This window comes from Martes martes, assembly GCF_963455335.1.
Source record: "Martes martes genome assembly, chromosome: 4".
In the NCBI taxonomy this organism is placed as follows: Eukaryota; Metazoa; Chordata; class Mammalia; order Carnivora; family Mustelidae; genus Martes; species Martes martes.
The window spans coordinates 176,411,592-176,430,750 of NC_137891.1; the positions used below are offsets into that span (position 1 = coordinate 176,411,592).

The following is a 19,159-nucleotide window of genomic DNA, read 5'->3' on the forward strand; positions in this document are numbered from 1 at the left end:
CAAGATAAAAAGTAATTTCTTCTACTATGTGTGGGTGACTTGATGCTTAAGAGTAAGGCAGGATAAGACCTGAGAGGGCCCAAAGGTCAAAGCTCATCCTTGCTTTATTTGGACCAATCATAATCAATATTCATGTCTGGAATTGTGAGACAACTCAAGAGATTTTGGAGTTAAACAACATTTTAAGACTAGTTTTATGTTTCCTCATTTTAAAGCTTTAAGTGGGCTCTTACATGACATGTTAATTGAGAAGAGCAGATTTCTTTCCTGATGGGCCTGATATATTTTGAAAAGTTTAGTTTTTCTTAGGACGTTTGCAAACTTTAAAATAATGAATGGCACTTTTATTATTAACTGTTTTCTCCATTAAAGATGGTGGGTCATAGGGAAGCTAAATAACTAATGCCAAATCACATAATGGGTGTCTGTAGAGCCAAGAGCAGGAATCAGTCCCAACTGTACTTAAAAACAGACATATCCTTTCAAGCTGTTAATAACTTGTAGCTACTATAAGAATATTTTTTGCCACTGGATTTATTTATATTAAGTGTGATTCAGTTCTTCAGTTCCATGTGTCCTTGAATTCTCAAGTGGAGAATTGTCATTCTGATTTTCTAATCTTCCTTCTTCTCCTATTATTACGAAATAGAAAGATATTTTTGTTGAGCTGCATGCTATGTCCTACCCCTTCCTACTGATCTATAAGCTTTTCCATTGGCTTTCTTTCTGTTTCCTGCTGCTTTCTTGCTTCATAATTGAAGGGAGGATTCAGACCCATCCAGGTAACAACTACTGGTTCTGCATGGCCTCTTTATTACTCTGTTCCCTTATCATTATTACAGTGAGATTGATTGTTTGCTGATGAATATACATGCATTCACGGTGAGAATTTATTGTTGGTATATTGTTTCAAGGCTTTTAAGCCTGCAATGAGAGCCATAAATAACCACAGGTACTGGCTGCCATTTGATAAATTTGAGTTCTGCTCCTTCCAGACCATTCTTAAGTCTGTCTAAATTTTCCACTTTTATTGCAAACTATTCAAGAAAGCAAAATTGGGTTCAATTTAATATGGGGTTTCCACTTTTTAGAAAAGCAAGGCCATTCCCATCATGTAATAAATCAGCATGTAACAACTCTCCTGATAGTTTTACTTTAACTTGACTTCGATAGACTGAGATGCAAATCTTTATGTCTAGAAATATTTTATAAATTACTTGAATGGTAGCTTTTTAGGGGACTGCTTTTAATTTTTAATATAAGTACTTTTATATAGCAGAACAACTTAGAGAAACACAAGCTACTCCTTTTGTTATTTTATCACACATTTTAAAATTAATAATTATGGTATATAATTTTTTGTTTAAGATAGCTGAGGCTTCATTTTAAAAGTGAGACTGCCCGACTGTTTTCATATGTGTGATAGCACTGATCAAAACTTGACTTAAAAATATTCTAGTATAGAATATTTTTAGTGATCCCAGCCACATGCAGTTTAGCCTCTTTTTGTGTATATTGTATTTCCAATGCAGTTGGTAACACTTCTATTAGTGGACAAAAGGAGAAAGCTCAAGATAGTAAAATTTACATATTCCCCTTTGTAAAAAAAATAAATATTTTTTTCTCCCCTCCTCAGTTTTTTCAGAGGCCTCAGATACAGCCTCCTAGAGCTACCATCCCGAACAGCAGTCCTTCCATTCGTCCTGGTGCACAGACACCCACTGCAGTGTATCAGGCCAATCAGCACATCATGATGGTTAACCATCTTCCCATGCCGTACCCAGTGCCCCAGGGTCCTCAGTACTGTATTCCACAGGTAAAGTATCTCTCAGGTCTGTGTGGTCCAGCAGTAGAGTGGGAAATTAACCCAAATTCTCATCAGAGGAAGCAGGGAGGGTGGGTGATGGCATTGGTTTTTAGTGGTATGTGAACTTTTCTATTGGCTGTAAGTCTGGCTATTTTGTCATTTTCCATAATATTATAAGAGATATTTCTCTTACATTTTTCTAAGATGTTTGAGAAATTATTTTTATCTTCTTGCTTTTACCCCATCCCTTTCACATATCCATCTGCTCTAAAACAGACTCAGTAATTATGCTGTTCCTGTGATAACATTCAATTTCATTGAAAGCTACCAGCCTAAAATAATTTTACAGCGAGCTGATGTCTCTCTGTGCACTCATGTGCTATAAGGTTTTTACCTAATGCACATCTTTCTCTTCATCCTCATTGCATCTTGATGGCAAGCAAGCATTTTTTTAAGTATTTAACCAAGAATTTTCACCTTATTTCAGTAATTGTCTTACACACACACAACTTTATTTTTTTTAATAGCCTTCTTCATATTATTTATAAATATCTTTAATTTCTCTTTTATAGTACCGTCATAGTGGCCCTCCTTATGTTGGGCCCCCACAACAGTATCCAGTTCAGCCACCAGGGCCAGGGCCTTTTTATCCTGGACCAGGACCTGGGGACTTCCCCAATGCTTATGGTAAGTATGAAATACTGAGGAATTCCTTCTAGTTCGTTTTTGTGTTTGGCTGATCAGTTTAGTCAGTGAGGTTTAGTGGTATAAAGAATTTTTAAATAAAATGTTGCAAACAGTTCTGAATCAAAAGCTCTTTAGGGAGTGATTTACAAGGAGAGGATATTACAGAACTATTTTAGTTAATAACACCACCTGAAAGAGCTGGTAATTCTGTTGCAAAGAACCCATGTCTTAAGGTTCTGAATCTGCAACCAACTAACTCATCATTACTTAGATTTTTATTGGATTTTTGATGATGGAATAAATATACAGTTGACTGTTGAACATCACAGGTTTGAACTGCATGGGTCCACTTAAACACGAATTTTTTGGATAGATACAGTATGGTACTGTAAATGTGTTTTCTCTTATGATTTCTTTAACATTATCTTTTCTCTTAGCTTAACGCTTTTGTAAGAATATATATATGTAGTACATGTAACATATAAAATATCTGTTAGCTGTTTACATTATTGGTAAGGCTTCTCAGTCAGCAGTAAGCTATATTAGATAAGATTTTGGGGCTTCAAAACTTATACATGCATTTTGGACTGCATGCAGGCCAACAGAGGGTGCCCCTAACGCGTGTGTTGTTCAAAGGTCAGTTATAACTTATCTCCCTTCCATGATTTCTTTTTCTCCAAACATTTATCACCTTTTACCAAAACGTTTGTTAACGTTTTCCTACTAGAATATACTATCCACAAAGGCAATGAATTTTACTGTTTTGTTCACTCCTGTATCCCTAACACCTATAGTGACAAGGTATTGGAGTGGGATGCCTGAGTATAATTCAGTGTTTTTGTGATTCCTTTTCTGCAAAATTGTGATAAGATCTGTGTCATAGGAAGGTTATGAGAATTAGTGAAATGAAAATGCCTTAAAAAATCAAAATTTTTTTAATGTAGAGAAATAAGTGCCATGTTTATACTTTGTGAACCAGTACTAAGATGACTTATTCCATAAATTTCTACCACATATTATACTTGGTTTATTATATAGAAAGTGAATTTTAAGAGTTAAAATCAGCAAATTCTTGAAAAATTAAACTTTAGGATTCACTAAGCATTGATCTTTTCTGTTACCAGTAAGGACATATTAAAATTTTAACTTGTTCTTTTAAGATAGTGTAATCTATTTTAGATAAATAGGTATCCACTAACCAATTTCCTAACATTGAGATTTAGTGTCTCAATTCTTTACATCAGAATTAATTGGCATTAGAATAGCCCAAGAACATTTCCCTTAGGTTTTGAGGTGAAACAGGCCAAGGAACCTGGTTTTACTACTTCTAGAAAAGCGAAAACCTTTCCTTTTTTTTTTTTTTTTAAGATTTTATTTATTTAACAGAGAGAGACACACACACACACACACACACACACACACACACACACACACAAACACACACTGAGAGAGGGACCAAAAGCAGTGGGATTGGGAGAGGGGAAAAGCAGGCTTCCCGCCGAGTAGGGAGCCCGATGCGGGGCTCAATCCCAGAATCCTGGGATCAGGACCTGAGCCGAAGGCAGAGGCTCAATGACTGAGCCACCCAGGCGTCCTGGGAAAACCTTTCTTTTACCTTGGTTACTATTGCTTGTGAGACTGCCAGTTGCAAAATGATACACTTCATAATGTCATGAAATATTTGTTGCAAGTATGTATGAAACATGGTTTTACTGAAGTTGTGTTTTTACTAGGAAATATTTGATATTTTCAAAACAACACGTGGCTTATAGGTGTTTTAAAATAAAATAATACATGTGCATCACCCAGCTTTGATGTAGAATGTTGACAGTACTGTTGGCGTCCCTTCTGAGCCCCTTGAAGTTAGTTTGAACTCAGGGTTTTCATACCACTTTAGTGTCTTTGTACTTATTCTATAAATTTAAATCCATTTAAAATTATTTTTCGATTTTAAGAAAGATTTTATTTAGTTATTTATTCGTTTCATTTATTTGAGAGAGAGAGAGAGCATGCAGGGAGAGGAGCCGAGGGAGAGGGACAAGCAGATTCTCCTCTGAGGGCAGAGTTGACATGGGGCTCGATCCCAGGACACTGAGATCATACCTGAGCCAAAATCAAGAGTCAGACGCTTTAACTGACTGAGCCACCCAGGCATCCCCAATTAAAATTCTTTTTAAGTGTAAAATTGACAGTTGTTATCATCAAGAATTTATTGAATAGAAAACCTGTGAGTGAAACTGACTGGCAGAGTAAGCATGCTAAAATCCATAGAATTTTCTCTTTCAATCCCATGTTGTAATGGGAATGCAATTGTATCTTCTTTTTTTTTTTAATTTTTTTTTTTATAAACATATAATGTATTATTAGCCCCAGGGGAACAGGTCTGTGAATCACCAGGTTTACGCAGTTGTATCTTCTAATTCACAAAATCATTTTGAAAGGCTTCTCACTGAATTCTAGTCTGTTTGTTTACACATCATATAAATAATTTTTTTTAAGATTTTATTTATTTTTATTTATTTGACAGACAGAAATCACAAGTAGGCAGAGAGGCAGGCAGAGACAGAGGAGGAAGCAGGCTCCCTGCTGAGCAGAGAGCCCGATGCGGGGCTTGATCCCAGGACTCTGGGATCATGACCTGAGCTGAAGGCAGAGGCTTTAACCCGCTGAGCCACCCAGGCGCCCCCACATCATATAAATAATTTTTTGACACAAAATGTTGTCATTAAAATTCTGTTGTAAATCTGTGCCAGCCCTCTTTATTGCTCTTAATACTACTGCAGTATATATAGAAACAATATAGATGAGTTTACTGGTAGGGAAATATTTTTCTGATTTGTATATACAGTATTATAATGTATTTGGCTTTATTTTTATTAATTATAGACTGTATTTGTTTATTTTCACAAAAAACAGGGTATTGAGAGGCAGTTGTTTCTCAGACACTGTTGATGTCTGTTCCTCTTGTTAGATATTCTTTCTTCCCTGGGAAATTCTTATGCAGATCCAAAATCCATCAAGTAGGCAGTTTGTCATCTAGATTAAAACAGTTTACCTAGTTTCCTTAAGGTGAGAAAAACAATTTTTTTTTTGTGGCTGTTCTCATATATTTTTATTTTTTTATAAACATATAATGTATTATTAGCCCCAGGGGTACAGGTACCCTCCCCAATGTCCATAACCCCACTACCCTCTCCCTACCCACCTCCCCCCGGCAACCCTCAGTTTGTTTTGTGAGATTAAGAGTCTCTTATGGTTTGTCTCCCTCCCGATCCCATCTTGTTTCATTTTTTCCATCCCTGCTCCCCAAACCCCCCACTTTGCCTCTCAACTTCTTCATATCAGGGAGATCATATGATAATTGTCTTTCTCTGATTGACTTATTTCGCTAAGCATAATGCCCTCTAGTTCCATCCACAGCGTCGCGAATGGCAAGATTTCATTTCTTTTCATGGCTACATAGTATTCCATTGTATATATATACCACATCTTCTTTATCCATTCATCTGTTGATGGACATCTAGGTTCTTTCCATAGTTTGGCTATTGTGGACATTGCTGCTATAAACATTTGGGTGCACGTGCCCCTTCGGATCACTACGTTTGTATCTTTAGGGTAAATACCCAGTAGTGCAATTTGCTGGGACATAAGGTAGCTCTATATTCAACTTTTTGAGGAACCTCCATGCTGTTTTCCAGAGTGGTTGCACCAGCTTGCATTCCCACCAACATTGTAGGAGGGTTCCCCTTTCTCCGCATCCTCGCCAGCATCTGTCATTTCCCGACTTGTTAATTTTAGCCGTTCTGACTGGTGTGAGGTGGGATCTCACTGTGGTTTTGATTTGTATTTCCCCGATGCCAAGTGATGTGGAGCACCTTTTCATGTGTTTGTTGGCCATCTGGATGTCTTCTTCACAGAAATGTCTGTTCATGTCCTCTGCCCATTTCTTGACTGGATTATTTGTTCTTTGGGTGTTGAGTTTGCTAAGCTCTTTATAGATTTTGGATCCTAGCCCTTTATCTGATCTGTCGTTTGCAAATATCTTCTCCCATTCTGTCAGTTGTCTTTTGGTTTTGTTAACTGTTTCCTTTGCTGTGCAAAAGCTTTTGATCTTGATGAAGTCCCAATAGTTCATTTTTGCCCTGCTTCCCTTGCCTTTGGCGATGTACCTAGGAAGAAGTTGCTGCGGCTGAGGTCGAAGAGGTTGCCGCCTGTGTTCTCCTCAAAGATTTTGATGGATTCCTTTCTCACATTGAAGTCCTTCATCCATTTTGAGTCTATTTTCATGTGTGGTGTAAGGAAATGGTCCAATTTCATTTTTCTGCAAGTGGCTGTCCAATTTTCCCAACACCATTTGTTGAAGAGGCTGTCTTTTTTCCATCGGACATTCTTTCCTGCTTTGTCGAAGATTAGTTGACCAGAGAGTTGAGGGTCTATTTCTGGGCTCTCTATTCTGTTCCGTTGATCTATGTGTCTGTTTTTGTGCCAGTACCCTACTGTCTTGATGATGACAGCTTTGTAATAGAGCTTGAAGTCTGGAATTGTGATGCCACCAACTTTGGCTTTCTTTTTCAATATTCCTTTGGCTATTTGAGGTCTTTTCTGGTTCCATATAAATTTTAGGATTATTTATTCCATTTCTTTGAAAAAAAATGGATGGGATTTTGACAGGGATTGCGTTAAATGTGTAGCTTGCTTTAGGTAGCATAGACATTTTCACAGTATTTGTTCTTCCAATCCGTGAGCATGGAACATTTTTCCATTTCTTTGTGGCTTCCTCAAATTCTTTCATGAGTACTTAATAGTTTTCTGAGTATAGATTCTTTGCCTCTTTGGTTAGATTTATTCCTAGGTATTTTATGGTTTTGGGTGCAATTGTAAATGGGATTGACTCCTTAATTTCTCTTTCTTCTGTCTTGTTGTTGGTGTAAAGAAATGCAACTGATTTCTGTGCATTGATTTTATATCCTGACACTTTACTGAATTCCTGTACAAGTTCTAGCAGATTTATAGTAGAGTCTTTGGGTTTTCCACATATAGTGTCATGTCATCTGCAAAGGGTGATAGTTTGACTTCTTCTTTGCCGATTTGGATGCCTTTAATTTCTTTTGTTGTCTGATTGCTGAGGCTAGGATGAGCAAAACAATCTTAAAATAATTTTTCATTACGAAAGTAAACAAGTTAGTGAGAAAAATATAAATGATGTGGAATGTATAAACTTGAAGTAGCCAGTTTTTTCCCTTTCTCCATTCCCTAAGGAAATAATGATTTAACAGTTTAATATATACTTTTCCATTTATATTTAAGCAAATTTTTAATATAAATGGTCACATACTATTTATAATGTTCTAAAACTTTCTGGTATTTTTTCCCCTATCTCACAGTATATTCATGGACATCTTTCCATTTCGTTACCTATAGAATTTCAAACTACATAACATATTTTAGGTGAATGAATCATACATGATCATACATGAATCACAATGTATAATCCAGTCCTCTACTGATAGGCTTAGATTATTTTCATTATTTGGGCAGATATTTTAGTTTTAAGGCTTATCATTAGTTAGTATGCTTTTATCAGACTTAAAAGTTCTGATCCAATAGTTCCCATCAGTTATAGGTCCTTCAGCTGTACCACCTCAGGGCAGCTATTCTGGCCTTACGGTCTAGAGGATATAAACATCCCCCTTCCTGTTTTCTCATTTTGGAATCTCTTCTTTTACCCTTCCATTCCCAGTTCTTCATTTCCCTCTGATCCTCGTCCCCCTTTACTCTTCCTCCTCTTCTTCCTAATCTTGGGTTCAGGTTAAAAGCAAGTATAAGGAGGGGATCCTGGGTGGCTCAGTCGTTAAGCATCTGCCTTCAACTCGGGTCATGATCCCATGGTCCTGGGATCGAGCCCCGCATCGGGCTCCCTGCTCAGCAGGAAGCCTGCTTCTCCCTCTCCCGCTCCCGCTGCTTGTGTTCCCTCTCTCGCTGTATCTCTATCAAATAAGTAAGTAAAATCTTAAAAAAAAAAAAAAAAAGCAAGTTTAAGGAATGGAATCCTAATTCTCTGTTCTAAAGCACAGCAGTCCTATCTTCTAGGGCAGAGGGCCTTCCTCTGGCAGAATTGGTAAGGAAAGAATCCTAGTCTTTTTCCTTCCTGCCCTACTGGTGGAGTTGGTGAGTTGGACAGTCTGTTTCGCTGAAGTCTTAGTTCTTTGTGCTTAGCTTACAGTTCACTCTAGGGTAATAATATTTTACTCCTCTATTCAGTTTTAATCTTGAACAATGATTCTCAAAGAATGTTTTTATCCTTACTGAAGTTCAATAACCAAGATCATAAAATTCTGTTAATACATTATAATTCTTGGAGTGTTTCTATAGTGTTGAAAAATAACTAATGTGTAGTATTTAATCAGTTACTTTTCAGTTTTTCTCTCATCAGTGTTTCTTAAATATTTTGATGCCTGTTGTATCAGAAAAATACCTCATGAAGACTGAAATTATTTCCAGGCAAATGCTAGAGGTGATGGCCCAAGGTGTGAAAATTTGGGTTTGGGAGCAAAGAGATGCAGTTAACAGTGACAGTGATACTGAGAAAGAAAAAGAAAAGAGTGAGAATTTACATAGTTAAAAGACTCCATTCTGGGACATCTGAGTTGCTCAGTCAGTTAAGCATCTGCCTTGGCTCAGCTTATGATCTCAGGGTCCTGGGACCGAGTCTTTCATCAGGCTCCCTGCTCAGTGGGGAGACTCCTTCTCCCTCTGCATCCACTCTCCCTGCTTGTACTCTCCCCCTCCCTCGAAAAATAAATAATATCTTAAAAAAAAAAAAAAGCACCATTCTCCTTTGCTTCAAACCAGTATACTCTCCCCTTTTCTCACTGTACCATGTGATTTTTTCCTCCTCCTTTCATTTTCTTTTGCACTCTTTTTCTGAGCTCAGTGGGGACTTGGGTGCCTTATTCAGCAGCTCCTAAGAGCTGAGGGATTCATTCATTGTTCTCCATGGTGTGTAAGTGGGAAACTTTCTGGCGTCCAAGGTATGTGTTAATGGAATGTTAACACTGTGATTGTTAATCAACTGTGATTAATACTGTGATTTCGTTAAGCAACCAACTCTTTGTTTCAGCTCAGATCATGATTTTGGGGTCCTGGGATTGAGCCCTGCATTGGGCTCTGTGTTCAGTGCAGAGTCTGCTTGAGATTCTCTCTACCTGTCCCTTTGCCCCTCCTGCTCATGCTCTTTCTCTCTCAAATAAATAAATCTTTTTTTAAAAATACTGTGAATACGCACCTAGGTGGCTCAGCCTTTAAGTGTCTGCCTTTGGCTTGGGTCGTGATCCCAGAGTCCTGGGATCGACCCCCCATGTTGGACTCCTTGCTCAGTGGGGAGCCTGCTTCTCCTTCTCCCACTTTCCCTGCTTGTGTCCCTCTCTCGCTGTGTCTCTCTGTGTCAAATAAATAAATAAAATCTAAAAAAAAACAACAAAAAATACTGTGTTGATATGGTTGTATACTAACATTGTTGTTCTGGGATGGGATAAACTGATTTTAATGTGCCAACCTGCATACTTAACCGCTATCTTTATATTGTTTCTGTGGGAAAATTCAGTTTTGGTAGGTTTTTGGAAGTCCTACAGCGTATAAGACAATGTGCTAGGTATTTTATAGGTTATAAATGTTGAGATATTCTCCTTGCCTTTCAGGCTCTTGAAGTGCATTTGTTTGATATTTGTGTTTGGGGTTTTACCATTGAGAACAAATGTAAATGTTTACCAGATCACTGGTTTCCAAATTTTTCTATATCCTAGTCAAATAAAATTTTTAAAAAGTAAAGTAAAATAAAGGAAGAAACATACAGAACTATTCCCTTTTTAATTTTGCCACAGTCTTTCAAAGAAAACTGTTATTTAATGTCAGAAGCATTTCATATAGGAAGGCTGTTTGAACAACAAAGGAACAAGACTGAAATAATTTCAGAATAGTAACAGACCTTTCCAAAATGTCAAATTAGCAAGCCTATAGTTGTGGCTTTGTGTGTGTTAGTGTAGTAATGTGGTTATTATTGAATAAATTTTGCTGTATATCATTGACGCATTTTGTATAGACTGGAGTTTGGAGAACCACCAATCGAGAACGGGGATCAGGGGAAGAAAAGGGTTAGCCCTTTTTCTGTAACGGGGAATATTGTAGCTTTTGCTGGCCGTATGGTCTCTATTGTAACTATGCAACTCTGCCATTTAGTGAAAAAGCAGCCACAGGTAACAGATAAAAAACTATATATAGGTATATTCCAATAAAACTTTATTCTGGATTTAGCCTGTTGGCTTTAGTTGACATACCCCTAATCCAGATAAACCTGCTACATTCCATGCATAAGAGGTCAGGGGCATCATGTAACGTACCTAATTAGTAAATGGTATGTAAAAGTTATTCCCATTTTTAATAGAATAGAATAAATGTTTTTAAATGTCTCTGACTATATAAGAAGTTGAATTAGTATTTTATAAAAAATAACCATTATTTGGTAGGATAGAAGTCCCACTCTGCTGGGGTCCACAGTTTACTTGATATTTTACTAATTGTGTTTAACCCCATTACCAAGATGTCTTATGCTACCAGGTTTATTCAGCTGGTATTTATTGCTTGTGTATTATATGCCAATCTCTACCCCAGTCGTGTTGACTCAAAACTGTTTCATTAGAACAATCTGAATTTTTTTCTTAAAGGGATGATTCACCTTTTGGATCTTGTGTCACTTAGTTTAAAAAATATGGCAAAGTGAGCAGACTGTATTGCCTGTCTAGCAGCATTTGAAACCAGTCTTAGGGGATTGTTTTCTGAGTTTGGAACTAGTAACATTATAAGGTAGTATAGAATCACCTATTTAAGCTTGACTTTGAGAATAGTGTATGCACTACCAGAAGTATGGCTAATAAGGCGTTTTTCTCTTTTTACCCTGAATTCATTGAAATCCTAGCCATGCCCCCTATTTAAATCTTCTCCAGATTTGATTGAGACCTGCAGAATTCTGGTACCTGCAAATGTGGTACTGCTTCCAAGAAATTACCTCTTGAAGACGTTATGAAGGCGGGGGTGGTTTGTTGTTGATGATGACAGTGATAATAGAGCCAACATTATTTGACTTCTAACTAAAGTACCAAGGATTTTACCTGTATTAACTACCTACCTATACTTTCATGTTTTTCCTTCTTGCTATCATGACTCAACCATCACTGTTTCTACCAAAGGCTTGTACTGCTTGTGCACTGGATCCCATCATGTACACATTTAAGGCTATTACTCTAGCTGTTCTCTTCTCTCTTTCTGGCTTTATCATTTTCTTTCTCTCTCTGCTGGTGGTTTAGTCCCTTTGGCATACAGGTATATACAAACAAACAAAAAACCCCAGCCACTTTTTTGCTTCCCTTTATAGCAAAATTTTAAGAAAAGAATACTCGGCTCTCTTCATTTCCATCTCATTCACTTCTGAGCCCACCCTAATCAGGATGCACTTTCCTGCCCCTCCACCCTTAGAACTTTTGTCAGGGTCACATGTGTATTCTACTTTGCTGAATCTTGGTTGACTCTCAGTGACATTTTAGATAACTATGCATGCTCCCCATTCCTGAACCCTTCTCTTTACTTCAACCACTACCTTGATTTTCTTTTTCATCCTCTTTGCTAGGTTTTCTTTATACTTATAATCTCTGAACAACATACAGTGCTCTAAAATTTCATCCTTGGGTTCATTCTGTATTTGTACTAACTTCCTCAGTTACCCAGTCTCATGGTTTAAATACTGTCCATACTCCACTAATTCCAAACTGGACACCGATTCTCTGATTCCAGACTTGTGTCTCTTCCTGCCTACTTGCTGCTATCTGCCTTTGGAGGTCTAGTAAGAATCTTAAACTTTACATGTCCGAAATTGAACTCTTGACTCTTATGCCCTAAACTCTACTCTTCGTCTAGTTTTCCTCATCTTGCTAAGTAAAGAAATAGCACAGTAAATAGCATTGTCATTCTTACACTTGCTGCAACAGAAAACCTTGAAGAGCTTTCCTTGACACTTCTTTCTGTCATAGTCACATCCACTCTGTCAGCAAATCTGTAGGTGCTACTTAATATATCCAGTATTTGACCCTTTCTCATCACCTCTTCTCTTAGTACTCTGGCTTAATAGTAATTACAACAATAGCCAAACTTTCGAAACTTAAGAAAGTATTCATTAAGAGTCCACGGGGTGGGTGGAAAAAGGTAATTTCAGGTAGAAGGACAACAGAGTCAAAGGTACGAAAAATGTCGAAGAAATTCACGTACTCAAGGGATAGTAGTAGGTATAGGTTTTTGCTAGAGCAAAGGTATGGAGCTAGAGAATGGTACATAAGGTAGTTAAAACCCTGGACTCCTAGTATCAGACTTTATTTTTCAGCTGCTTGTTCTCAGACATTTTTCTGCTCCAATAGTGTGATATTTTCTAAGCCTTAAGGGTGGTTCCCTATGATAATGGTTCTCTGTAAGTAGGGAGAAGAATCAGACCACTCCCACTCCATAAGATGATCATATGTATTCTCCTTCCTCTGACCAAACCCCCACACAAAACATATTCACACAGATCCTCGCTTGAGAATCATATTGCAGGGAATGGCCAGGCACCCAGAATAGATTTTTTAAAAGCAGTGTTACATAATATGATTAGTTTTTTTGAAAGGTGACTCTGGTGGCAATCTGCAGGAGTTGGTTATTTGTCTTCATATTTAGTTGTCTTCATATTGGATGCTGACAAAGAGTTAGGTGTTCTTGAGTTTTGGGGAATCATTTCTTGAGTACTTCCGTAAATAGAAGAGAGCTAATGGATAGAGAAGATTAAGAAGAATGCTTTTGTTACTTATTTTTTTAACTGATTGTCCAGAGACACGGTGCCATTAGTAGTCTTATAATGGTTGACAAAATAACTGAATGCTTCTTTTCATTTTTTTTTCTAATTCTTTAGGAACGCCTTTTTACCCAAGTCAGCCAGTGTATCAGTCAGCACCAATCATAGTGCCTACGCAGCAGCAGCCCCCTCCAGCCAAGAGAGAGAAAAAAACCGTAAGAGATACTTACTAACTTTTCTTATTTTACAATTGAATGTTCACTCCCTTATTAAATAAACTTAAACACTAAATAAAAATAATAAATAATAATAAAAATAAACTTATTAAATAAGTTTACCCACAGCTGTAATCATTATTCATCTGAGTTCACAAATGACTGCCATTTTTTTTTCTTTGCTTATATCCTTACCGCTAGACCTAGACAGTTTGTATGGACATAATAAGTAGAAGTTACAAGAACCATTTGCTTAATATCATTTTTCAACACGCACTGAGCTAGTTATGCTAGATGACAACATGCCTTCTTTATAACTGGGAGAGTTCAGTCCCCTGAGATCTTACTAAGTGGGAGAAATTTGAGCTCTATCTTCACATAGTGATTATTGTCCTTTAACTTCAGTTCTAATCAGCTCTACATTCAAATATAAACTTACAGGGGAAAAACAGCACAAGTAGAAATGACCAAGGTGTTAAGGTCAATAAGAAAAATCCTCCCTGTGGAATAGATTTATTTTTAGAAATAGCAGAATTTAGAAAATGTATTCTGTTTTTAGGAAGTTACAGGGACTTTGCTTCTGTCTAGTAAGTCAGGCCCAGGAATATTAGAGTGCAGTAATATAAAATTCACATTGCGGGAGAGCCTATAGAAGAGTGGCTTGCAATCTCTTACCCATTAGGACACATCAAATGGAATTCACAAGGATGAGATATGTGGGAGAGTTCCCATAGCATTCAGTACTCTTGAAAGTACTCTCATTTAATAAAAATTAATAAGGTTCCAAAATTTGGCTCTTTTATTACGAGAAACAAATTTCTTGTGCATGCACCATAATAAGCAGGACATACCCATGTATCAGAATACTGGAGTTGAGAAAGTGTGCTTTAGGAATGTTGAAACAGCATGGTAGATGTTAGATGTGAAAAATACCCAGCATGCAGAAACATTAATAAAGAAGATGATGAAAATGGAAGACATAATAGATGTAGCTGAACAAGAAAGTAGAACAAATGAAAGAGAAGCAATGTTTAAAACTGTAGAAGAGACAGGTTTCTGTATCTGAAAAAATAGCTGATATTAGAAATCTTACTGAAGAACTCCCAAAACAATTTCCAGATCCAAGGTGTTTTTTTTTTTTTTAAAGATTTTCTTTATTTATTGACAGGCAGAGATCACAAGTAGGCAGAGAGGCAGGCAGAGAACAAGGAGGAAGCAAGCTCCCCACTGAACAGAGAGCCTGATGTGGGGCTCGATCCCAGGACCCTGGGATCATGACCTGAGCCAAAGGCAGAGGCTTTTTTTTTTTTTTTTTAAAGATTTTATTTATTTACTGGACAGAGATCACAAGTAGGCAGAGAGGCAGGCAGAGACAGAGGAGGAAGCAGGCTCCCTGCTGAGCAGAGAGCCCGATGCGGGGCTCGATCCCAGGACCCTGGGATCATGACCCGAGCCGAAGGCAGAGGCCTCAACCCACTGAGCCACCCAGGTGCCCTTCCAGGGGGTTTTATTAACAAATGCTTTGACATATCTAGAAATCCAGGGCTACCTTGGTTTCACTCTGGAGGTAGTGATAGCAGAAGGGGTGTTTAGGTCTCAGCACTGTCATAGGATAGAAGGCCTAGACCCAAGTGCTCTGTCTCCTTTGCAGCACCATTTCCACTGACATCTATAAGCGTAACTAGCCTTTAAAAATTTGAAAGAACACCAAACACATTGTTCTGCATTGCTTTTTACCTATGAATACATATAGATGATCATTCCATATCAGTACATGTAGATCTATTTCATTCTTTCTATTGGCTGATTAATATTTAATTGTAAGGATGTAGCATATTTTTTAATTACTATATTCTTGATCAGCCTTGAACGTGTTTCTTTGCCTTTGCTTGAAAAGCCACTATTGAAATGAACATTCTTATATACATATGTAAGTTATCTGCAACATAAATTATTCCTAATTACCAGGATCTGTGCATTTTTCATTTTGTTAGAGAACCATTTACAACCCCTAAAGCTTTATTCTACAGAGTAACATATATTTTAAAATGATTTTATTTATGAATCTTATGTTAAGCATTGTAAATAAAATCAGTGAATTTGGCAGTGCTTATAAGATAAGCGTTAATAAATACTTGGCCATTTTGATCCAGAAATTCAACCAACTGGATCTCATTTTAGTGTGTTATTCTAATTAGTTTAAGTCAGGGGCGCCTGGGTGGCTCAGTGGGTTAAAGCCTCTGCTTTCGGCTCAGGTCATGATCCCAGGGTCCTGGGATCGAGCCCCGCATCGGGCTCTCTGCTCGGCAGGGAGCCTGCTTCCCCCTCTCTCTCTGCCTGCCTCTCTGCCTACTTGTGATCTCTCTCTGTCAAATAAATAAATAAAATCTTAAAAAAAAAAAAAAATTTAAAAAAAAAAAATCTAATTAGTTTAAGTCAAATGTAATGTCCTAAACTTCTTTGAATGACCCCATATGGTTCTGTGATTGAAATAAAGTCATATGTGGTGATTATCAACTTTAACATTTGATAGATTTCCCAGTTTATACCTTTAACAATCATATGCCTATAAATGTACCACATAGATACCCATCTCTCAATATGCCATCTTATTCTGACCTTACAGATAAGAATTCGGGATCCAAACCAGGGAGGGAAAGACATAACAGAGGAGATTATGTCTGGAGGTGGCAGCAGAAATCCTACTCCTCCCATAGGGAGACCCACTTCCACACCTACTCCTCCTCAGGTAAGACAGAGTGAACCGTGAGGGATGACACTGTGTATTTATTTGTTCGCTAACCTCTGCTGGGCTCTTCTTTTTTCTCTAGCCAATCTCTGTACTTCTCATGTCCATCAGTTGTCTCATAGCCTTGAATATCTAAATGATATTTAAGCAGACATGCTCTTTGTCTTCACAAATTGTTATAACCTCCAGATTTTTACTGGTAATATTTCTATGTATTGTCTCCACATTCAGAGCATAGCTGCTGCCAATCTTCCTAATGAACTATTGCATGATACCAAAAGGAGCTGCTATTCCTATGGAAACCTCATCAGTATTTCATGTTTCAGTATGAAGCCGTAGGAATTAAATGCTGCATACTATGTTCGTGAAAACATTAAGGTTGAAAATTTAAACATTGTTACTTAACAGTATTGTTTGGTGTGAGTGCCTGTGTAATTCAGAGTACAGTTGGATGTATTTTAGGTATCCCTCTTACCTTTTAGAACTACATAAATGAGCTTTTTGCTTGGAGGGTGTCTTCTTTAATTATTTACATGGGGTATTAGGAAATTCTGTCAGCTAAGCACCTTTTTGTTCCTATTGCAGAATGTAGTAGTTATCATGGTCTTCTAATAGTTCACTTTCTTGCTTTTAGAAATCAAGACATTCCAGGAAGAACTGGAGTTTAGTAAACTGTAGTAGAGGCTGAAAGTCCTCGAATTTGCCAGGATTTTGATTTCATCACTTGATCACTTTAAATTTTGAAAAACCATTCGGAGGAGATGATTGATTTTCAAAGCTTTAAAATACCTAAACTGAGAGCTCAGTGTATAAGACAGAAAATATGAAAGTTATTAAGGAGTAGGGGCTGCTTGCTTCCCTCTTCGTGGCTTGATTGTGAGGTATTCCTCAGGACCTAGTTTATGAACAAGTGATAGGGATGATTAAATATTTTAGAATGATGGATTATTGACTTGATATTAGTAGCACAGGTTAAAAAAATTGTTAAAAATGTTCTTAAAAATTGAGATCACAAATAAATGGCTGAGTTCAGAGCCCCTTGAAAATGTGTGAGTTTATTTAATTTCCTCCCTGTGAGTGAATATGATACAGGTAGCATTTATGCATTGAAGCTTTCTACTTATGTGCACAGTTAGATGAGAGCATACTACAGAAAAACCTGGAATTTGTTGCTTCGGCCAGTTAAATTTTGATCTCTGTTTTCCCACATTAATTAAAATACTACTACTCTGAGTCTATATACTTGACAACCTTTTGTTGATTTGTGTTCGAATTCTCAATCAAATATGTCTTAGTATATCTTTTTGCATTTTAATTCCCTGTGGTATGTTTTTCTTTAATATTACCAGGTTGATATCCTACCTTCTTTTGGTTACCCTTAGCTACAGAAATCCTTTTTTTTTATTTATTTATTTATTTATTTATTTGACAGATCACAAGTAGGCAGAGAGGCAGGCAGAGAGAGAAGGGAGGAAGCAGGCTCCCTGCTGAGCAGAGAGCCCGATGCGGGGCTCGATCCCAGGACCCTGGGATCATGACCTGAGCCGAAGGCAGAGGCTTTAACCCACTGAGCCACCCAGGCGCCCCTACAGAAATCCTTTTGCTCTCTATTTTTTATCAGGGACCGCAGGCCTGAATGAAAACAAGTGTATGTGTTTGTGTAAACATAAAGCACATTAAATGTGTGCTTTTAATTGATAAAGGCCACCAGTCAATAATTATAATGTTGGTAATACTTTTTGATGTGTAATATTGTCCTGAGCCTGAGTTTACATTGTTATTTGCACTCAAAACCACATTTATTAATGTGTAGCTTTTCCAAATGCATGAAATTCATGGAATGCACACATAACTTTTTAGCAAAGATCTAGGTGCTAGAAACATTTTGTTTTCCTTTTAAGAACAACCGCATAGGGGCGCCTGGGTGGCTCAGTGGGTTAAGGCTCTGCCTTCCTCTCGGGTCATGATCTCAGGGTCCTGGGATGGAGCCCCGCATCAGGCTCTCTGCTCAGCAGGGAGCCTGCTTCCCCCTCTCTCTCTGCCTGCTTCTCTGCCTACTGGTGATCTGATCTCTCTCTCTGTCAAATAAATAAATAAAAATATTAAAAAAAAAAAAAGAGAACAACTGCATAAACATGATGATGGCAACTGACCATTGGCTTTAATTTTGGAAATATAGAGAGAATGGTGCACATAGAGTGGGAGAAGACATCCCTGGGTAAAGTAGGCAGTTTTTACTTCCTGACTATTAGATTATGTAAAAATGTTGACCCAGTGTTTCAAAAGAAGCTAGAGATCTTTATTTATGTAAAAAATCTGCACATTTTAAATGTTGACGGCTAATTCTAGTACCAATAGCACTGTGCCAGCCTAAGAAAACCTGTTAGGTTTACCCTAAAGATTGTTAGTTTGCAGCTGTGGTCTAATTCTAGATAGCTCCTGCACCACATTCTAGTTATTAAGACCACAGATGAAACAACCCTCTGCATTAGAATTTATGTTTGAATAGTAAGTACTGTATTGCTTTTGGCTTTATCATATATCTGCCTTAAGTACAAATGCAGGTGCCATGAATAAGCAAAGCCTTTCCCTATCATTGAGGTCATCCCCATCTTAAGTGAGATAGAGGACACTTATTAATATATGATTGGATCTCCTGTGGAGTGTATACAAAGACTTATGAATGCACAGAAGTGACCAAGTGGGACAGAATTACAACACAGGCTCAAATATGTTGGATCAGAGAAACCTGTTAATGGTGGTGCTGGTGTGATAATACAGGGGAGGGATTTAAAAGCTTTGGCTCAGAACCAAACATACTTGGTTTTGAG

The 19,159-nt window shown here is 37.5% G+C and overlaps 1 protein-coding gene across 21 annotated transcripts in view; it reads left to right on the plus strand.

The window, feature by feature from the left end:
- Nucleotides 1-19,159, plus strand: part of EIF4G3 (eukaryotic translation initiation factor 4 gamma 3) — a 343,452-nt gene that overhangs the window by 190,953 nt on the left and 133,340 nt on the right. For all 21 annotated transcript variants that reach the window (XM_080801932.1, XM_080801933.1, XM_080801934.1 and 18 more), the window contains 4 exons: nt 1,637-1,816; nt 2,380-2,494; nt 13,482-13,579; nt 16,206-16,328. In XM_080801932.1, coding sequence (XP_080658058.1) covers nt 1,637-1,816; nt 2,380-2,494; nt 13,482-13,579; nt 16,206-16,328 — 516 coding nt within the window. The remainder of the gene's footprint in view (nt 1-1,636; nt 1,817-2,379; nt 2,495-13,481; nt 13,580-16,205; nt 16,329-19,159) is intronic.